Source organism: Chelonoidis abingdonii, chromosome 4 (assembly GCF_003597395.2).
Source record: "Chelonoidis abingdonii isolate Lonesome George chromosome 4, CheloAbing_2.0, whole genome shotgun sequence".
Taxonomy (NCBI): Eukaryota; Metazoa; Chordata; order Testudines; family Testudinidae; genus Chelonoidis; species Chelonoidis abingdonii.
In genome coordinates, this window is record NC_133772.1 from 70,073,410 (window position 1) to 70,095,851 (window position 22,442).

Sequence of the window (22,442 nt, forward strand, 5' to 3'; positions counted from 1 at the left end):
CTCGGGGGATGGGGGGCTTTGGCGGCGCGGTGCTTGGGAGGGGTGGGGGCCTTGGGCAGTGCGGCACTCAGGTGGGGCAGGGGCTTGGGCAGTGCAGCCCTCGGGGGGCCGGGATTTGGCGGTGCTTGCGGGTGGGGGGGTGTCACCACGGGGCAGCACTCTTTTTTTTTGCTTGGGGCGGCAAAAAGGTTAGAGCCAGCCCTGATAATGGGGAAGAGCCACCCCATTCATGTGCTGTCATGTGTTGCTCTGGCCAGTCTCTCAGAAACAGTTGTCAACTCCAGACTGGCATAGAGGAAAGATGCAAGAGAAAAAATCCTTCTCTCAAATGTCTATTGCAGTCAGACACTTCCTGATGCATGGGACTGTTAGTTCATAGCTTGTTCTCCTGCCACCCATGGGCATTCTTTCCAAACTTGTACACTAGCCTTCTGTCTATGCGTTCCAAAATTCCAGTTTTATAATAATACCTGCAGTGGTACAAAACAGAAGTGGTATTTACTTTAAAGGAATTGTTCCCAAGTAGTACACAATAGGAACATAACAGAGCAGTCAACCTGATGTTTTCCATCAAACAGCAATCCTTTCTTTCTGTTAAATGGATATTTTCACACCCCCCAGATCAACTTGCATTATAGAGTTTAAAGCTTTCCCAGACTTCTTGAAGAGTGAAATTCGCTCCTTTTAGAACAAACATTGCATGTGTGTTTCTGCTTCTAAGATGACCACAATTCAGAATGAACTGCTAGGATTATTGCCAAAGCAGAAAGGCAGGTAGTATCACATTACAAGCCATGGGCCAAATTCTCAGCTCATGTAAGTCAGAATAGCTCCATTGCCTTCCATGGAGTTAAGCTGATTTATACCTGGTGAAAATCTGGCCCTGTAATCTTATCTGTAACCAAAAGAGCCATGATTCTGTCTCATGACCTTTGGATAATACACTAAAAAGCAATGCAATCAATATAAATATGTGAAATGGACTAGGGAGGTTGTGGAATCTCCATCTCTGGAGATATTTAAGAGTAGGTTAGATAAATGTCTATCAGGGATGGTCTAGACAGTATTTGGTCCTGCCATGAGGGCAGGTGACTGGACTCGATGACCTCTCGAGGTCCCTTCCAGTCCGAGAGTCTATGAATCTATATAACACACCATTAATAATGTGGTGGCATTTTCACCTACTAACGCACCGGAGAGCTCTACTCAGTTTTTCATATGTCATTCGGTCATTTCGCTTTCTTTGTCCCCACATCTTTGCCAGGGCTTCTGACTTAACAACCCGAAAGATGCCTTGTTCTCTATCCTCCCAATCGAGAATGCCACAGTTTTCTTCTGGAGACAGGAGGAGGTCTCTTACAAATTCCCACAAGTGAGAACTCTGCAGGCCTTCAGCAGGAAAAGGACATAAGATTAACAGACTTTCAGAGATGCAGTACTATAACAATACAAATAATCAGTATAGCAGGTTTGTTAGTGTGCTCATGATCTTTAACCACGTGTCTCTGGCATCCATTTTGCTTACAAAATCAAGCGCATTGCTTATCTGTAAGTGGAATCAAATTACCTGCTGCAGGCTGACTTTGAAAAGGAACTAATTTTAGAATCTGCCATTTACTCCTGTAAAATTTTGAATTTTTGTCCTTCAAAAAGTTGGGATGAAGTTGCATCCTTGATAGGTTTAGCCTCCAGGAATCAGTATGGATTTCCACAGACTAGTAATGGAACTCCCTAATAAAGGACAGCTGGATTTGGGGATTATTTTTAAAGCCCACCTTTAGATTAATTTCAAAAGGTTTGACATGAATTTAGTGCTGGTAAAAGGTTCTGGATTACCAGCCGGAATCAAATTCCCCTTTATCCAGGAACATTTACAACATTGGCAGCAGGTGAGCAAACTTTCCCACACAGGTAGATGTCTCTGTGGTACTACAATTTAAGCCTGAGGCTTGCCTGAGTCCCAAATGCTCTGGAAGGGACAAGAACTTCCTAAGAAAGTGTACAAACCTGGTTACTGTGTGTGCATGCATGTGTCAAGCTTAAGGAGATTCTGAGTAAGCAATGTCCCAGGAATCAGGCAAATGGTGAAGCTACAAACCCAATTACCAACCTCAAGCATTCAACAATCTTCAGCCAGGCCTTCCAAAATCATGAGTGGCTTCAAAAAATCATGAGGTTCTTTTTAAAAATAATTCATTTGGGTTTGTTTATTTGCCGTCTGGATTTTGAGCCTTTAGTTTTCGTTTTCCAGCTTTTCTCCACAACTCTGAAGGTCAGAAGCTTACCTTTATAATAAAATGAAAGCTGAGATTCTTCTGATTCCAAGAAAGCACCCATGTAATGAGACTCATGATACAATTGTGAGAGTTGTACCAACCACCACTTTATGTTTAGCTTACCTGGGGTATCACTAAGTGATTCACCCCTTTTTGTGACAAGCATTTGAAACCCTGGCTTTATATGTCTTGTAATCTTTCAAGCACAATTTCTGCATTTCAAATATATACCTACTTGTTCTCCCATGGCTGTGACACTCTTGACTCTTAGAGCCCCCTGTTCTCAGGCAAGCCTTATCATTGTCTGGAACAGAATTACAAAATAACGTGACACGTGAAGGAGGAGGAATTAGAGTCTGGTGAAAATGTGGTCAAGAGGGCACCGTGTTCACCTAGTTAAATGTCATGCAACATTGAGTCAAACTGGGCATGTGATCTGTTGTTAAATTTAAAAAACCCTTATCATAAAGATAAACCAAAGTGAATAATTAACTTGAAGTTGAACAATTAGACAGAGACAAACACCACAAAGGAAAAAAAAAGAATGAAACCATTTTACATATCATCTACAGTTTTAGGGAAATTAGGGCTGTCTTCATCAACGGCATATACATCTTGATGTGGAACCTAGGCCTTTAGAACTCAGACTGCACTATGGTTGAGGGTTCATATGGCCAAAGTGCTACAGCAATAGATGAATGTGAGATTTGGTAACACCACTGCAGAGACACAAGCCATAGCACCCAATTTGAGAAAGGTGGCTGGTCATGATATTGCTGTGACATAAACAGAGCTGGTCAGACGGCACTTAAAGAGGGATCTCAAAAGCTGATTAACACCACTAGTTCTGTACCTTCTACAAATCAGCAGATCTATCCTGCCTTGCACACAGATAGAGATAGCAAGTGCTTCAAGGTGAATATTGGGGATCTCTCTGTAGCAATGGTACTAAAACAAAGAAAACCTGGAAAGCCCCTTCACTGAATGGAGTAACAGAGAGCTACAAAATAATCAGATGGGAAACACTTTATGATGCCTAGGGTCAGAACTTTGCATTATTGTGCAACCCACTCTTCAGAGTGTATTAGATGTCCCTTTCCAAGGGCTGATCCCCAGGGGGTTTTGAGTTTGCTCCAGCCTCTTGTGAGAGTTCTTACTCCTTTAGTTGAAGAAGAGACTCATTCTTTTAGTGCTGAAACTCTGGGATTCAGACCCTGCTGCCAGCTCAAATGGCATTAACTAGAATTACATACGAGACAGTGCCACAGCACTATCACCACGTGATGACAGGACAATGCACCAGTGTGCTTCCCCACCCACTTCCTGGAGTGACATTTTGGCAGCTCGGGTCATTTGTTCAGTGCACTCTGTGCTGCCTTGAAACACGTGGTCCTGTGTCAGAGGGTTTTCCATACTTCCTATAGCCAGGCAGAACACAAGTAAACCCAGCCATACCCAGGGACTCTGCAAGAGCTGAATGTGGTTCTAGAACATCAGGCCATCACTGCGCTACCACCTCAGTGATAGTGCTAGATCCTTAGGGGAGAGGGAGAAAAGGAGCCTATGTTGGGTTCCTCACCAGTCTCCCTACCCACCACAAGAGTCTGTAATTAAAAGCATTCAAGTGGAGACAACTTTTGGAGTATTTTCTCACTTGTAAAAATCGCTTGAACTGCTGCCTCAGGAAGTATTGCTAATCATACAACATGCCACACCTTTCCTAGCGAACAGAGCTTTGCATGTACATAACAAGGTTACTTACAATCTTTGATAGTTGGCTTGGTTTCTTCGGTGTCAGTAAAAAAGGAAATGCCTATGGAGAGGAAAACATGCAATCCAGTGTTCAATTCTCTATTCACACACTGTGCAGAATGACCTTACACTGAATCTTAAGGCACAGCTACAGCCCTTTCCCCACTATATTAGAATGCATGGCTATAAACTCACAATAGAGAATATAAAAACATATAAATTGCAACAAGGAAGATGAGTCTCCTGTCTATGCAAAGGCTGCTGCTAAAGATCAGCTTTCCCGTCCACTTCTCTGACCTTGTCAGTACCATCCTCAGATCCCTTCCCTGGCTTCCTCTTACTAGTTCAAGCTCCTCATCCTTGTCTTCAAGGCCCTAAACAGGTATCACCTACCTCAGCATGCTTCCCTACTCTCATTACCTCTTAATGGCCCCACTGTGCTCTTTTGACTTGTGCCAGGCTTCCTGTCTACCTGATCCCTTTAGATCTTTCTCAAGCTCTCACTTTTGCCGTTTTCTTTATTGTCCTATACACTTGGATTAGTCCATCTTTCTTCATCAGATCTCTCCTTAAAAGCCCGTTTCTTCACTTCTCCCTCGACTACTTCAAGCAGAGATCCTCTCTTATAGCAAAGTCCATACCACAGTGGTATCTCTGTACAGCAGCAAGAGTGCTCACACCATTTAATAAATGTATCAAATACCAAAGACCATAGGTGCTGACTTCCCCTCTTTCCCCTGGGTGCTCGATGCTCTCCCTTTGCCCCCGGCCCCACCCCCACTCCACCCTGTCCATGAGGTCCCTCTTCTTCCCACCCCTGCCCTGCCTCTATTCCAACCCCTTCCCCAAATCCCCACTCCGGCCCCGCCTCTTCCCACCTTCTCCTCTGAGCGTGCCACGCTTCCGCTCCTGCCTCTCTCTCTTGGAGTGTGCTAATGCTGCCAAACAGCTGTTTGGAGGTGGCCAGGCAGCAAGTGCTGGGAGGTAGGTGGAGGAGTGGGGATATGGCACGCTCAGGGGAGGAGGAGGACGTGGGGCAGGGGGCGAGGGGAGCTTGGCTGCCAGTGGGTGCAGAGCACACACTAATTTTTCCCCAGGGGTACTCCAGCCCCAGAGTACTCATGGAGTCGGTGCTTATGCCAAAGACCCATACAGTGAAAGAAAATTCAGGTTGCAAAATCAGGCACTCAGTTTAGGAAATGCCAAAGTTAAGGTTGCCTGTATAACCTTAATTTGGCCTCTTTGGCAATATGCATTATAATAAGGCCTTTAATTACATAATCATATATGATTTTTTTCTACAGGACCCCAACCTAATTCAGTGTGCAGGATGGGTGGTGAACACTGAATAAACAGCCATTTGACATTTCTCATCATTTCTCATCACAGGCCTTATTTACTGCATACCATTCAACACCAGCATTCCCTCTAATTTTTCCCATCCATGTGCTGAATGAAGTTTGTTATGTGTACCAATACGGGGTGATGTTTGACACATCACCTCCATATTGGTGCACATAAAAAAATTCATGAGGTGGGGGTGGAGCCAAGGGGTTCAGAGTGTGGAAGGGGGCTGGGGCAGAGAGTTAGGGTGTGGGGGAATGAGGGCTCCAGCTGAGGGTGCATGTTCTGGGGTGGGGCTGGGGCAGAGGGTTGAGGTGCGGGGATAGTGGTGAGGGCTCTGGCTGGGGTGCAGGCTCTGGGGTGGGGCCAGGAATGAGGGGGCTTGGGGTGCAGGCTGTCTTGGGGCTGTGACAGAGAGAGAGGACTACCCCCAGCTCTCTCTCCCCACAGTAACACCTGGGCTAGGTGGGAGGGGTGCCTCTCCCATGGCCCCAACCCAGCCTGGCCCGGACTTGCTGTGGCTGTGGGAGAGGCGCCCCTCCCTCAATCCGAAACAGCTGTGGCCGGGATTGCATCCAGTGCCCACTCCTCATTAGGTGACTCCCTGGCTATTGTCTGGGTGAGCCAGTGGAGCACACTGAGATGCTGCGTGGGGCATAATGGCAAAGAGCTGCTTTCAAAGAGTGATTGACTCATGCTGCTGCTCCCGTGCCAAAGCCTTGGCAAGAGAAGGGCTTGGAAACATGCATTTTGGCTGAACGAGGCACTCCGCAGAAGCTCCGGGCCAGACTGGGTTGGGACCGTGGGAGAGATGCCTGTCCTGCAGCCGTGGCAGGTCTGTGGCTGGGTTGGGTTGGGTCTGGGTCTCAGGAAGAAGAATCTCTCCCTGCCGCAGCCCTGAGCACCTGCATGGCACTTAATAGGCTGCTGTGCAGCCGCACAGCTTAGAGGGAACGTAGTTCAACACCAGCACTTAATATAGAATTGTTAATTTCCTTATGGGCTTTTCCGTGGTGCTCAATGGGATGTGTATTCCTAAATCCTTTAGTGCTTTTGAAAGTCTCCTCCCAAGTGACTTGCCCAGCAGCACATAGGAATTCTGTGGCAAAGGCAGGGACAGAAGACAGTACTCCGGAGCAGTAGTCAACTGCCTAAAAACACAAGACCATTTTTTCCCCTGCAGTCCTGTTTCATTCACCACCCACATTCTAACTTCTGCAACCAGTATGGCAGGGTTCCTATGGACAGCAGCCTCATTTACTGCACAACCCTGATTCATCCCTGAAGCATCAGTTCCTAGCATGTCCCTTCACCAACTTGTTCCCAGTTGTTGTTCTCCCACTCAGCCTCTCCCTGTCTCCCTCATGTCTGTTGCTGCCAACCTGTCACTGTCCTTCTCTGCTCCTCGCCCATTCCTTGTCTGCTCTGTCTGCTGTCTGCTCATCACCTATCTGTCAAATTGGAGTCAAGCTGTTTTTCGTTCTCCTCTGGGAAGTGAATGTGAGCAACATGGAAAGCACAGGAGAGACAACAAGAACAGGAGTACTTGTGGCACTTTACAGACTAACAAATTTATTTGAGCATAAGCTTTCGTGGGCTACAGCCCCCTTCATCGGATGCATGCAATCGAAAATACAATAGGGAACACTTCAATCTCCCTGGCCACTCGATTACAGACCTAAAAGTTGCAATATTAAAACAAAATAAAACTTCAAAAACAGACTCCAACGAGAGACTGCTCAATTGGAATTAATTTGCAAATTGGATACCATTCAATTAGGCTTGAATAAAGACTGGGAATGGATAGGCCATTACATAAAGTGGAAACGATTTCCCCATGCTTCTTTCCCCCCCTCTACAGTTCCTCACATCTTCTTGTCAATTGCTGGAAATGGGCCATTTTCATTACCATTACAAATAGTTTTTTTTCTCTCCTGCTGGTAATAGCTCACCTTAACTGATCACTCTCGTTAGAATGTGTATGGTAACACCCACTGTTTCAGGTTCTCTGTGTATATATGTATCTTCCTACTGTATTTTCCACTGCATGCATCTGATGAAGTGAGCTGTAGCCCATGAAAGCTTATGCTCAAATAAATTTATTAGTCTCTAAAGTGCCACAAGCACTCCTGTTCTTTTTGTGGATACAGACTAACATGGCTGCTACTCTGAAATAGGAGAGACAGTCTATCTCAGGGGCGGGAAAAGTTTTTGGCCTGAGGGCTGCATCCGGTTTCCAAAATTGTATGGAGGGCCCGTTAGTGGAGGCTGTTCCTCCCCAAACAGCTAGGCTTGGCCGGCCCCTCCCCCTATTGACCCCTCCTGTTTCTCACCCCCTGTCGGCCCCCCCGGAACTCCTGCCCCATACAACCCCCCTTGTTCCCTGACCATCTCTGGAACCCCCGCCCCTGATTGCCCCCTGCTGCCCCATCCAACTCCCCTCTTCCTGACTGTCCCCCACCCCTGCCGCCATTGAACCCCCCTGTTCCCTGCCCTCTGATTGCCCCAACCCCTATCCACACCCCCACACCCTGACCACCACCCTGAACTCCCCAGCCCTCTCTCCAACCCCCACCTCGCTCCCAGCCCCCTTGCAGTACTGCCCCAGGAGCTTGCAGCCCTGCTGCCTAAAGCATTGCACTAGCAGTGGGGTGAGCTGAGGCTACGGGGGAGAGGGAACAGCAGGGGAGGGGCTGGGGGTGAGCCTCCCCGGCCAGGAGCTCAGGGGCTAGACAGGAGGGTCCCACAGGCCTGATGTGGCCCGCGGGCCATAGTTTGCCCACCTCTGGTCTATCTGCTCTCAGTTCCTGGACCTGGAGCCACAGCAGTTCCCAGCAGTAAGGAGCAATTATAGGGAAAGGCCTGCATTGTCAGCCATCCATGGCCCTCCAGGGGCTGTTCTAGCAGCCAGGAATTGCTAGAGTGAAGGGATGCTTAGGCCCTGACCGTTTTTGCCATGGACATACCTAGTGCATCAGTTGCCAGTAGCCCTATGACAACTCTACACCACTCAACAATTCTCCTAGACCAGGAGAATCTTGGAGTAGCTAGGTAAGCCAGCTTTAGGAAAGCCTTGAATCACTGAGAGGCACAAAGCAGCTGGAATGTATTTCAGGATTGAGTCTAACTCTATAAATAAATTACCCAACATTTTATAATCCATCTGGAGATGGGAAAAATAGTGTGGCACTGGAGTAGACCTGCTAAGTCTCCCTGACTGGGCAATGAAAAGTCAGCCATCTACGTTATCATCAGAACTGAACCCTACGGAACCATCCTATTCATTTCCTGGAATCTAAAATAAAGGCTAGCTGTAGAAGAAATTTCACTTTCCTTCAGTTAGGACAGACAGACAATAGCTTAGAAGTTTATGAGCCTAAATTCACTTAAGCAGCAATAAACCTTTAATCTTTTAGGAAGCAAAAAATTAGGTGGAAAATAAGTAAAGAAATTTGATGTATTTGAGAATAATGTCAAGCGTATTAATGAGGATCTCAGATTTGTATTACACATTATACCGATAGCATGTGCCAAACAAAACATCATGCCCACCATCAGATAAACAGTGCAACTTCTGATGTTTTGAGAGAAACATAGTAGTATATTGTGCTGGCCTATGTGAAATGAGTTTGGTGGTCTCCGTCCAGTTCTATCTGAGCTAAAACACCATATTTTGCATCCAGGACAGTCTTGGTGGAGAAGCCAAGGACTGAAGACACCATGGAGTCTGAACTATGGTCTTACGTCTACAGCTGAACCTGTCATGTCAGACTTGAGTGACATTAAGGGGGCACAGTTGGGAAGCCAGTAACCTCATTGCCCGTGCTATCTGTTGGATTGCTAATTGGCTGATCATTGTAGTATCTACACATCAGAGGTGCTTCACCTTTTCTGTGAATAAATAAGGGCCTTTAGTCCCAGGGCTGTCAGTCCAGAACCTTCCACTAACATGAAGTTCACACAAAAGTTTAGACTCTTTTGTTTTGCATTTAATCTCTGAAACACTAACCATGTATCTTGATGTTCTGTAAGATGAAATAAAGGTATTCGCCACAAACGCCGGCAGCATCTGTGAACTCCTCCTGGGTCATGCTGCAGAGCTGCAAGCCGGTAATATTAAAGTGGGAAAAGGAGATGCAGTTGGCGTCTAGTTTGTATTGGTCACAGCAAAACTGCAGCCACTCACAGACATTGTGTTTACTCCAGTATTCCGGGTGAATAGATGTCCAGCAAGAATTGCCAACTGCAAGAGATTCAGCAGAAGAGAGAAATGAAGCTGAAATACTTACATTATGAAATTCTTTCCAGTAAGCAAGTTCCAGACAAGAGAAGTTCCTGTACCTTTTTCTAGTCAGGCCGTAAGCTTCCTCAAGTATTCCTTTTCATACTGTCTGCTTATGTTTTGGTGCCTAGTATTACAGCCTTTTGCATCTAAGGTATTATTATTAATTATTATGTAGCACATTATTGTAGGAGGATCGCAAAAGAACATTCCTCTCAATTCGTCACACCCCCAAGTGTGATACACAAGGTGAAACACAGACCCAAAGTGAGAGGCACAAAAAATATTCATGCAGGATAATTAAAATACTGTGGGATCAAATCTTTTATCATAAATAACTCTCTTTCACTCCTCAATTTCATGGTTATTTCTTTCTGATGTAACTAAATTGTCAACAATAAAAGGGAAGGGACACCAAATTTCTCTGGTGCGTAGTACATTTTGCAATAAAAATGAGCAATGTTTCTCATAATGAGAGGCTGAGTCACTTAAGAAATGTCTCAAAGCCCTCTACAAGCTTTAAATAATACCTCTGGCAGGTAGGCAAATATAAATTTATTACTAAGGGAGATGCTTGTTTTCACAGCTATATCCAGCAAGTTATCATCATGCAATTCATCCTGAAGTACACAGTAAGTGTTAGGGTTGTGTGAACTTTTTTTTATTTGTTATATTAGAGACTGCCACAAGATGGTGCAATGTGTACTTTCCGGCAAAGTTCTTTTTAGGTAAGCATCTCCGACAGATAAAGGAAAGAGAAAGAAAGATGCTAGTAGAGTGGGTAGGCAAATTTTAGTCTAAAAATATTTCAGTCAGAAGTGTCAACGTTTTTTCAAAAAATGTGAAAAAGTTTCTCAATCAGTGGGAGAAGCTTGTTGCTATTATTTTATGATAAAACCTGAAAATTATTTTTCTGTGATTTATTTGTAGAAGAGTTTTTTTAAAACTAGCTCTGGTTCTGAAAGTAGGAGCAGTGTAACACAGGCATATGTTGTAGTCAACAGACATTATTACTATGTAGATCACTTATACAGGGGAGCTTGGATTTGAATACTGTTTCTTTAGATGTAAACACAGATCTCTACCACTTGAGCTAACAGAGAATATCTGTAGCTAACTGTAATAGGAGGCTTTGTACCTGCAAACCAGATACTAGAGGGAAACATATATGGAAAAGGCGTTCATCTTGCAAGAGGTTCTGACTGGAGGTCTGTGCAGGTGCAGCCTCTATGGAGCAACCGCTAGAATTATAGCCAAAGACACTATAATGCTCTTAAACTCTGGATGTATTTTACTAGAGGCTGTGAAAAATGGAAACAAAATTCTGCCTCCCAGACTTATTATTTCTATTAACTTGCTAGACAAATTCTTTTTGTTTTACTTACACAATTTTTTTTTGGTTATACTGGAGTCCTTGAGGATGAGTAATGATTTGCCTCAGGAGAGATTCTGGGCCAATGACAGAAATATCAGCCTTTGAGATTGTTGCTCTATTCATTTTAAAAGACTTATGCCAATTTACACCACTAGAGGCTCTGGCCCTCTCCTAATCATGACTGAGCAAATATGTGACAGTAAATAACCAGGAATGAACTACCACAGGGATGAAAATGTTATACATATCTAGACGAGCAGTTAGATTAGATAGATACTGTTTTCTTTCTATTCAAATCTCCTCTAAAAGCATCTTTTGCCTCATTTTAGATTTCCTAATTCCTCTTTCCAATCAATCAGCCAGGATTTATTATTTCATGTTCAGATTACATTTTTAACCCCATACATTTAGTTTTGGGACACAGTTTGTATGACAAATATATGCAATATACAATCAGATGGCAGTGCATGCAAACAATATGAACTGTCATTTTTTTTCTGATCAGTCTAGCCAGGCAGTTTATTTCAGGGTAAATGCTGCTGTTGTTTTAGACTTAATTGCCCCAATGAAATTAATGGAATGGTTCAAAATTGTGACAATGTCTGAAATATTGATCTTGCATTCTAAATGAGTTTCTATAATATAAATAAGATCTTTTTAATGAAGTTTTAAAACTTACAGGATAAGTGTGTTCTTTCATGTATCATCCATGTACTGTAAAGATCTCCATTTATTTGTGCATATAGAATTAAAATAATGCTGAATGTATTTTTAAGTGTCATAGACCCTCTGGGGATCTATCATCCCAGCCAAGGGAGGCAGTCTAGAAAGGAGGAGAGGTGGGGAAAAGATGCAAATTTTGGATTTGAGTTTTGGACTCTCAAAACTTTGAGCATAGTTGAATCTGAGATTTTGTTTGGTCCTTTATAAAGAAAGGACCGTTGTGATACACAGTTTGACATGGGATCAGATTCTATAGGCTCTGGAACTTTGTATATACCTGTGCCAGAGGATGATTAATTCATGATGGGAGAGAAGCAGTTGTACAGCCACCATCTCCCCTCAGGCCTTTTGCTAGAGAAGAGCAGCTTGAAAGTTAGCCATATTTCACAGGAACGCTGGCTCTGGAGGCTAGCCAGAAGAGGTATAGAAACAGTGTGGGGGACTGTGAGGGCTGTCTCCAGGCCCGTTGACAGAATTGGAACAGGGTAGCCTACCTTACTCCCAAACCAGGTGGAGGCACCAAGGCATGAATCCAGCCTATAATTTTGGTGTTGTCTTGTTTGCACTTTTGGGACTCTTGAGCTGTTTGGATTTTTTTCTGTGTATGTAGGAGATGGGGTGAGGGTCAATGCCACAACTTCCTTCCAATGTGTTGAAGAGTTAAATGAAGTTTGCTCCATTGGTGTATCTATTTTTAATTCCCTTAGGGTAATATGAGATAAAAGCAACTGTTCCTCTACAGTTAATAAGTACAGTAAGTAACTTTGAAATACTTAAACAACTGGTCCTGAAATTTTGATTTTTGATAAATATCAGCTTTGCTGGCAATATAAAGGCCATAGCATGCTCCTTTCATGGAAGAGTTCTTGTCAGGATTAGTTTCTCTATTGGCTTCTAAAAAGATTGGATTCTTTTTGGAAGTCAGAAAATATTCTAAGACCCCAAAAAGTGATGACATTTGTCATGGGCACTCAGCAGGTGCTGACATGAAGGTCTGGCATTTTCAACAGCGCTCTTCCTTTACTCCTTACACTGAAATTTCGCTTTCCGAGTAGCTCTCTCTTCTGTTGGGGTATGCACTGTACCAAAAGATTACACAGTTTGGAATACTTTTCTGGAAGAAAGATTGGCTACAGGACAGAGCGTGTACAGGAGATATACAAGCTTCCTTTGAGTGGGAGGGAAAGGACCAGATATTTTTTCCTTGCTGTATAGTGAAATTCTAAGTGAAAACTATCCAGGTGAGATAAGGTGGGGAGCAAATAAATCACTCAGCAGCCAGTACAGGATCATTTCAGAAGTGTGTCTAGAACTCGAGGGGTGCTGGAACAATTTTTATAATGGAGGTGCTGAGAACCATTGAACCAAACTGTAAACCCTGTATATAATGGAAACCCCTTCAAGCCAGGGGGTGCTGCAGCACCCCCCCACTCCCATCCCTGCAGCCCTAGGTTCAGCACCCATGACTACAGGTCTCTAGGGGAGAGGGAAAGTTGAAAGCAGAGATAAGTGAGAGCCACAGAGTTCAGATCATGACTTGGACGTTTCCAAAGTTGTGGAGTGTTACTTGCCTCAAGGTTGGATTTAGGTTACATTAACTATCCCACGGCACTTTTTTGCCAGATTGAGTATTTTAATCCTGGTGTGCTCGTTACATTCCAACCCAGGGGAATTAAATTCTGTGGACTTACCCCCTTGCAATCTAGAAGAGTTATTTGAAATCAGAGTTTGGATTCATGTCCCACCTCTAAGGCTGCATGTACAATGGCAAAAAGCCTCACGATTTCCAAAGGAAGAAGCTCTATCCATGGTAACAAGGATCCAAGCTTTAGTGTAGATAGGACTCAAGCATGCACAGGGATTTTTACCATTGACTTCTATAACCTGGCTCTTTACTCAAGGCAGTATCAGAAGCCTGTCCAGATTTTCCCAGAATGCACTGGTTCATGCGCAGCTGTACTGACAAACCAACAAGATATACATGTTAGTGCAGGGAAAAATGCTGTTGAATTGACATGAACCATGCCAGCAGACGAATGTAGCAGAGCCTGGTTATATATAACGTGTTTATCTGTAGAGTAGATCAATTCTATAGCCCTTTTCCATAGACCAGTTCCACACTGTAAGAGAAAGTGAGTGAGAATCTTATAAGACATAATTCTGTTTAAAGACAAGTGTTTTATTCCTAGTACTGTTCTAACTGTGATGTAGACAGAAGTGAGACCAGAGCTACACTTTACACTCAGTCATCTCTGAAATTCTGCCTGTCTCATTATAGGCGCCTGCAGTTTTGCTAAGTCATCTCCACTATTTTATGTGAGGAGGAACTCATCTCACACTTCCACATTCAAAGTCCTATGGTACTTTCCCCCCAAAAGTGTAGGTATCTTGACTCTTATCTTGGCCAGATAACAGACTGGGGAAAACTTTATTCTATTGGCCTAAATGCCTCTTGTGCTTCAAATCAATGAAGTATTTGTCTTCTTTTTCTATCCTATGTCTACTTGTATAGCATTGCTAGCACTGATATAATATAAATGTGTGTGAAATTTGTTCCTGGGCTACTGGGGGAGAAAAAAAAGTGAAAACAATGTAGTGGGTTCTATAAGAATGTTTTAAATCAGCTCATGGGAAAAATTATTGCAGCCCTAAAGGATGCTAGAAATGTGAAGAAGCATCCAACATTGAGCAATCCTAGGGAGAAAAAGTTGAAGGGGAGATGCAGCTGCAGACAGGGTCAAATGAAGGCCATGTACATACCCAGCCCAACCCTCTTAGTATGTGATCTCAGGTGGAATCACAGCACAGTGGTAATGACGTCAAGCTTATGAAACATTTCAGTTACTTCAAAGTAGACAGTTTAATGTCCTTGCAGTATCTGTGTGCAATACTGACCTTTAACTAGATGGAGTCAGAACTGCACAACATGTCAGAGGCTGTATACTGCTAATGGCTAATGAAGATGCTCAGAGCTGGTAGAACATTTTCCAATGGAATGATTTTCCATTGGGAAATGCAGATTCATTGAAATTGACACATTCCTAATTTTGTTTAGGAAAAAACTGAAAGATATCTTGATCAGGTTGAAATTTATAATATAAAATTTAAAAAGTCAAAATTGAAATAAAACACTGATTTACCTGAAATGATTCTCCTCTGCTCTGCCCCCCCCAAGATTTTGTTTCACAGGAAACTTAGAAATTCTTTGTTTTTGCTTTGATTCAGAATGGAAACAAATTTCAAAATCAGAGCATTTCCCACAAACAATAACTTCTATTTCCTGCATAGCACTTGAGATTCTTCTTTAGATGAAGCATTAGGGACCTGTGCCCCTTTGGAGCAGATTCTGTTTCTAATAACATCGAAAATTTTGAATGGCCAAGGTTTGCACCACAGAAACAAGCATGAAGTCTATGATGATCACAAACTTCTTGTTATGGTTTAAGCTCTTTGAAAAGTGCCATTCTTCAATACTTAAATTGTCTCAGGAGGGGACAAAGTCTGTTCTGTAAGAACACCAACTTTGTAATTTGAAGGCATAAAAGTAGTTTTATGGGAGAAAAATATTGCATGAAAATCTGAGTCAGATCCAAGTTTCACCTCAAGCCTGGCTCAGTAACATCAGTGAAACTATGCTGTATTTTTAGAGCCTATTGAATGATTTAGCCTGAGGGAGGAGAGGAAAAAAAAAATTCCAGCCGTTTAGGAACTGAATCAAACTCTTATGGAAGGAAAAGAATTTCTAATGGGAAATGCTAACTGAACCTCTATATCAGGGATCTGGCCTGAAAGCATGGCATTGGGAGTGAATGCCTTAAAACGAACTATACTCCCCAGATGAGTCTTGTGGCCTGGCGAAGTGTAGGATTTCCATATGCACAGTGAGGGGGAAATTGTACACTACACATTCAGGAGTAATCAGCAACTAGTCCAGTGGGGCCATTATTGAGTTAATATTGATGTATTACTACAATCCATAGAGATCTGTGTTGGTTTTTAAAATCCCAAACTTTACATGTTAACTATGTATTTAATTGGTCATTGCTACTATGGATAATAAATTTATATAAAACTGCAGAAAATTCAAAGAGATGTCACTCCATCAAACTAAATTACTATTCCATAGTACGGATAACATGCATTGATAGGCAAAGGGACTTCAAAACAAGTGCTGTGTTTCAAGTGGACAGAGCAAAAGGTTGGGAGCCAGGCATGCAAGGATCTATTCCTGACTCTGCTTTTGACTCCCTCTGTAACGTAGGGGGACTATCACTGAAATGTTGTGAGTCTCAGTTAGCGTTCTTGCAAAATGAAGATGATAATGCCCAATTCAGAAACAATTAATTGATAGCTGAAAAGCGCTGGAACTCTTTTGGGGGTCACTAGGGTGAGATTCAGGAGATCTAAGTTCAATTCCTGCCACAGACTTGCTGGGTGACCTTGAGTAAATCACTTGATTTCTCTGATTCACTTTTCCATCTGCAAAATGGGGAGAATGCTTCCCTATCCACAGGGATGTTGTGATGAGGAATCCACTAAATGTTTGTGAGGGCTCCGTACACTATAGTGATGTAAGCAACACAAGTCTCCTGTAGATACACGTTTTTTAGCTGAAAGGTACTATAGAATTGCAAACTATTATTGTTGCTATTCATATGCCTCTCTTGCACACAGTCAGCTTGTGCGCCCGAACAGAGCAGTAATGCTTGAATTAGAAATAAACGTGGCTCAGCAGTGAGCCAACATGCACAGGCCATTTCCCATTAGAGCCGACTGTAACACTGTTAAATTCAGTCCAGTTTTGGACACATATTAACTGAATACCTCTTTTCAAACTGAGTCTATGTACACACCTGTCTGATGATCAAAGGAGGGATAATAGTCCTCAGTTGTCCCAAACAATTCTGTCCAAGACATCAGGGGTTCGCAGATCATTGTGTTTGGCAGAAAGGTGCTGTGAGTGACTGAGTTCAACATCCCCCTAAAATATTAAGATAATAGTCAAAGCATGGCAAGAAAGTATCAACGACCTAAGTTATAAGGGCACATCCATAACTGCTTTAATGTGGAATGGCATGTATCTGTGAAAAGTACCCCTGGGTTCATGCTGCAACCGCTTAAAGTTCCATTGAAGTGAATGGTTGAGCACTTGAAAATTTCAGGGGCAGCAGTGAAGGGGTTAATGAGCTCAACAAGAACATTATCGGTTTAAAAGGATCTGCAAACAGATTTATGACTAAACATGAATGCGGGTGATATGAAGTTTTCCCATAGATTCTTGTGTGTGACATGTGTAAAAGCCAAGGGAAGAACAGACCTATAGGACAGTACCAGACGTATGGTCAGGGTGAACATTATTAGTTATTAAGATCATTTTTTGATTTATCGAACAAGTCCCTTGACAAACAAATAGTGAAAACATAGTCCTGGACGCGAGGCGCTTACAGTGTAAATCAGATACAAGCCCAGACATCTGACAGTCCATGGTTTATGGACAATATGCAGTATCTGAAAATCAATCACAAACTGGAGTTCAGTTTGTTTCTCGAGCATGGTCGCAGCTGGAATTCATGCAGAAACTTGTTTAATAATAATAGAAAACTTCACTGTGTGACACTTTCCTCTCCAACTGGTCTATGAATTGTTGAAAATACAATTCTATTGTGAAACAATAAAGGAAGAGAGAAATTAAGAGATCTAGGCAAGGGAGAAAAGCTACATTTTCAGATGAGATTTTAAATGAGACATAGTCTGTGAAGTAGAGGGATTCAGGGGGACCATTCCAGAGGACAGATGGACAAACACGCACACACACAGTTTTCCGTAGGTGAGGTTTGTGATACCCCTCCTCTGAGCTGCCATGTGAACTTTAACTGTAATTGATTCAATTTTAGTGGTCTGGAAACAAGCAACAAAATGGAATGAAAATCATTGTGGCTCAGTTCTGCTTTTCCATCTGCAAGAGACTGAGACTGTCACTGTTCCAATGTCTAGTAATAGCTCCATGGTTGTGCTGCAGTGAATATACAAGTGCAAAGAAAATTGCCACAGATTTGACACAATGGGCTCCTATCTCTTCAACCTTAGTTTCTTCTGCCTTCCATAACTAACTCCAGATCTGGTTGTTCCTAGCAGAAAGAAACTTGAGTAAGCTAACATGATCATATATAGTCTTAAAGATTAACATTTAGTATAATGCAAAAAATAAAAAAATAAAATAAAGAAAATGGCAAGCTCTGTGCAGTAGGCATAGGGACCCAGATCCATGCTGTGCCAGTTGTACTGCAGTATTGGCTATCTGCTCCTTTTGACATAGTTCATTAGTGAACCATGGCAATCTTTGTGCAGAATGGGGGTGGGAGTCAAGGCATTGATGACTGTGGTTAAATGATTGTAATGCTCTAGCAGCTTATCAGCATCTTGGCATGTAAGATAGAAGAATTGTTTACTAACATGCTCTGAAAACTGTCACTTCTTTCTCTAGCGGAATTGAGAGAGAGCCATAATCTTTACCTGGATGAAATGGGAGCAGACCAAGAGAATAGGAACATTTAGGATATCCCCAAAATTCTCTTCCATACTGAAGATTGGGTCCAATGTGTGTACATGTTCCAGAAACAACATGGATCCAATGTATTGTTCTAATGTGAATGGAACACATGAACATTCAAACACTGTGGATCACTTGAGCTGCTATATTGCCACATTGTTTCTAGTGGACCTAGTCTGATGCTAGTGTTACATGTATACATATATTTTGCTAATGAACACAATTGAAAATAAAACAACAAACTATAGTACTAATGCAATCCAGACATTTCAGGATTTTATAGGAGCAGAGCTGGTAATGCCACGGCTCAATAATAAATACAAATGAGACCCATAGTATTTAATATTAAATTGTAGCAAGAGTCAGTTATTTGCTTTCTCCACCAGTAGTAGGCTACCATTCACTGAAATAGGTGCCCTATACTACACTTGTTCAGACACAGGTTAGAAGGGCAGAGAAATGACATGTTTATTACTTCATGGATGATGCAGGATCTAACATTACACAAAATCCTCCCCTAATTCTTCTGCAGTCAAAGCAATTAAACTCCCATATTTGCATCAGATCATGGAGGATTCATATTGCAGGGAGTTATGACAGGCGAGATGCAATGTGGCAACCACACAGAAACAGAGTTTAGTACCAAGATAGAGACTTCATAGAGAAATGGAGAAGAAAACAGGAAGAACTTAGTCACCAATGCCCCCAATTCTTCTTCCATCATAGAACACTGATAGGACCATGTAAGCATATCTCACATTAACAGATGATCCCTGTTCAGTGCCTCGTAGACGGGGAAACCCCGCCACTAATCCTGCTAATATGCACGAGGGGAATGTCCTCCCCAGCACTGTATTTTGCAGTCGGTTTAACCATGTGTATTATAACAATAATTGTAATAATTAAGCTTCAAAATGGAGCAGCCATTGGCAAACATACACCAGCTTGAGCAAAATAAGCAAAAAATACACCAAGAAGTGCATCCCATTTCAGGTAGAAGCAACTCTGATGTCTCCTATGTTAATGGAAGCTCATTGATCCAACATACCGTGGAAGCTGTTGGAAAATGCAGATGACTGGGACCACCTCATGCCTGATTTCTGTAGAAGAGTGAATTATTGCTTCCCACATGGGAAAATGTTTTGAGTGAAATCTCGGCACTATTGAAGTCAAAAGGAATTTTTCCATTGACTTCAACAGAGACAGTCTTACACCCTTTGTCTCTGTCAACAGGCAAGAGGTGGCAGGACAACAACAAACAAACAAAAAACCAAGCAAAAACCACCTGAAGTTTCACTGCTGTTTCTAAAAGTACTTTTTACTAGAAATACATATAATCGGTGGGGGCGGAAGAAACACATCCTCTTTGTAGCACACATAATTCTGCAGTTGATTTTTTAAAAACTATATATTTTTAGTGCTAACATTTGGAAATTTGTCACTACTTACATAAGGGAATGACTTTGCCTTGAAGGGATCTAATCATCCCTTCACTTGGAGTAAGTTTTTGCTAGGTAAGTAAAATAGGTTTATAGTTTTTACAACCTCATTATCATTATGATGGGTGAATAGATTTCATGCCAGGACTAAGATGCTTTCATGAGGATTTTCCAAGGCTGAAAAGATACATTTTGGGTAACACCAGCATGTTAGAAGTGAAGATGGGCCTGATCCACAAACAAACCTATCAGATTATGGAGAAGTTCAGAGCTGAACATACATCTGATCTGTAAGGCTTGGTTTGAATAGAGTTTATTTCTCCAAACTGCAAAACTCTAGCTCTGAAGCAGCTTTAGCTCCAGTTTGATACTTGGCTTGCAGCTATAGTGACAAGGCTGCTACCACTAAAGGGCTTAGCAATATACCATAGTAGATGACAAACCTAATTCACAAATGAGAAATTCCCATTTTAGAGAGGTACTTGATTTACACCGTCAGTCCCATATACAACTGTGTATTTTACAGCTAAATCTATTTATGCTCAAGGTCTCTAAGAGGACTAATTTATTTTCAAATATTCTAGGCAAACAGAATATTATTGATTTAGGTCATGTCAATTAATTTTGCAGCATTACCCCGGTACTGTTTATAAACACATGCTATATCTGCTTCCATGTACTCTTAAGGAAAAAAGGCAAGGGGCAGTCATTTGTTTAAACAGGAGATCTTTTCAATGTTAGTTTTGCTCCAGCTGATGCAAGGCTGCAAGAAGCACTTAATTTTCTTTTGGTTTAATGAGACAGGTCTGGATTGGTCATTTGTTAAAACATATTTGTTGAGGTTCAATTCCTGGGTAGGAGACAGGCATGTCTCGATCAATAATTTATTACATTGAAATTAAATGGGTTGGTCAGAACAAGTGTTTTGAAGCCCAAACGCAAATGGCATGAGGGGGTGACTGATAAATCAGCCTAGCACATATGCTGCTTTGGCAGCTGGAAATCTATTTTACAAATATTGACATCAATAAACAAACTGAGCTTACGTGCAGATGGGTGCTTATTCCCGTCGCAATGTTTAGGTCCAAAAGGAGGTTTCAGAAGCAAGGGGAAAGAGACGGCTTTCCTGCAGCAAAGCACAGCACTGTGGAAGTAAAGCCACCTGCAGTGCTGTGATATACAGAACTCCTTACAGACAGGTTCGTTTGGTTTTTCAGGTTCTTATACACACTCCCTTTGACGACACTGATAATACAGAGTGCGACACAGCTGAGGGAAGGCAGGAGAAACATTCTTAAGTGCAGAATGTTTACCTTTATACTGTATTGTTTATTCTCCTCTTAAAGTTGTTGACTTAAGTAACTGTGAATCTTGGGCAACATTAAAAAGTCAGGTCTGCATACTTGCCTCAGTGTGGGGTACTTTCCTGCTCTGACTTCTTTTGGAATCTTGGCACTTAAAAGGGCTTATCGCATTTCAGTTATAAGCCTCAAAAAGTACAGAAGTTAAGTAGCATTATCCCCATTTTACAAATGAAGAAGTCGAGGAGCAGAGAGATGAAATGACTTGCCTGAAGTCATCTATCAATTCATCGATTTCAGTGTAGCAGCCGTGTTAGTCTGTATCCGCAAAAAGAACAGGAGTACTTGTGGCACCTTAGCGACTAACAAATTTATTTCAGCATGAGCTTTCGAGAGCTACAGCTCACTTCTTCGGATGCATAGAATGGAACACACAGATAGGAGATATTTATACATACAGAGAACATGAAAAGGTGGAAGTATGCATACCAACAGGAAGAGTCTAATAAATTGAGATGAGTTATCATCAGCAGGAGAAAAAAAACTTTTGAAGTGATCATTAAGATGACCCATAGAAGGTGTGAGGAGAACTTAACATAGGGAAATAGATTCAATTAGTGTAATGACCCAACCATTCCCAGTCTCTGTTTAAACCTCAGTTAATTGTATCTAATTTGCATATTAATTTGAGTTCGGCGGTCTCTTTTTGGAGTCTGTTTTTGAAGTTTTTTTGTTGCAAAATTGCCACCTTCAAGTCTGTCACTGAGTGGTTAGAGAGGTTGAAGTGTTCTCCCACTGGTTTTTGAATGTTATGATTCCTGATGTCAGATTTGTGGCCATTTATTCTTTTGCGTAGAGACTGTCCGGTTTGGTCAATGTACATGGCAGAGGGGCATTGCTGGCACATGATGGCATATATCACATTGTTAGATGTGTAGGTGAACGAGCCCTTGATGGCGTGGCTGATGTGATTAGGTCCTAGGATGGTGTCACTTGAATAGATATATGGACAGAGCTGGCATCGAGCTTTGTTGCAAGGATAGGTTCCTGGGTTAGCGTTTATGTTGTATGGTGTGCGGTTGCTGGTGAGTATTTGCTTCAGGTTGGGAGGCTGTCTATAAGCGAGGACTGGTCTGTCTCCCAAGATCTGTGAGAGTGAGGTATCATCTTTAAGGATAGGTTGTAGATCTTTGATGATGCGCTGGAGAGGTTTTAGTTGGGGGCCATAGGTGATGGCTAGTGGCGTTCTGTTATTTTCTTTGTTGGGCCTGTCCTGTAGTAGGTGGCTTCTGGGTACTCTCCTGGCTCTGTCAATCTGTTTTTTCACTTCAGCAGGTGGGTATTGTAGTTTTAAGAATGTTTGATAGAGATCTTGTAGGTGTTTATCTCTGTCTGAGGGA

At 42.4% G+C, this 22,442-nt stretch overlaps 1 protein-coding gene across 3 annotated transcripts; it reads right to left on the minus strand.

The window, feature by feature from the left end:
- Positions 1–358: 358 nt before the first annotated feature.
- On the minus strand, positions 359–20,895 carry ELF5 (E74 like ETS transcription factor 5). Of its 3 annotated transcripts, none has more exons than XM_075065259.1 (7): positions 20,788–20,895; positions 16,606–16,733; positions 9,559–9,615; positions 4,039–4,089; positions 2,512–2,580; positions 1,194–1,389; positions 359–470 (listed from the first exon to the last, which is right to left on the minus strand). In XM_075065259.1, exons 2-7 carry the CDS (start codon positions 16,727–16,729, stop codon positions 374–376), a joined length of 594 nt encoding a protein of 197 aa, XP_074921360.1. In that variant the 5' UTR covers positions 16,730–16,733; positions 20,788–20,895; the 3' UTR covers positions 359–373. The 3 variants fall into 3 exon arrangements, with proteins under 3 accessions (XP_074921360.1, XP_032626574.1, XP_032626575.1); XM_032770683.1 differs by having other exon boundaries at positions 9,382–9,615; XM_032770684.1 differs by having other exon boundaries at positions 1,186–1,389; positions 9,382–9,615.
- Positions 20,896–22,442: the final 1,547 nt, after the last annotated feature.

Bases quoted from the DNA above. Each gene is read 5' to 3' on its own strand.
- ELF5 (XM_032770683.1), bottom strand. From the start codon at position 16,729: ATGTTGAACTCAGTCACTCACAGCACCTTTCTGCCAAACACAATGATC. The intron at 2,581-4,038 runs GTAAGTAACCTT...ATTCTGTTCCAG, and splicing joins CAAGCCAACTATCAAAGATT to ACAATGATAAGGCTTGCCTG. The intron at 471-1,193 runs GTGCGTTAGTAG...GTACCACTGCAG, and splicing joins AAACTGAGTAGAGCTCTCCG to GTATTATTATAAAACTGGAA.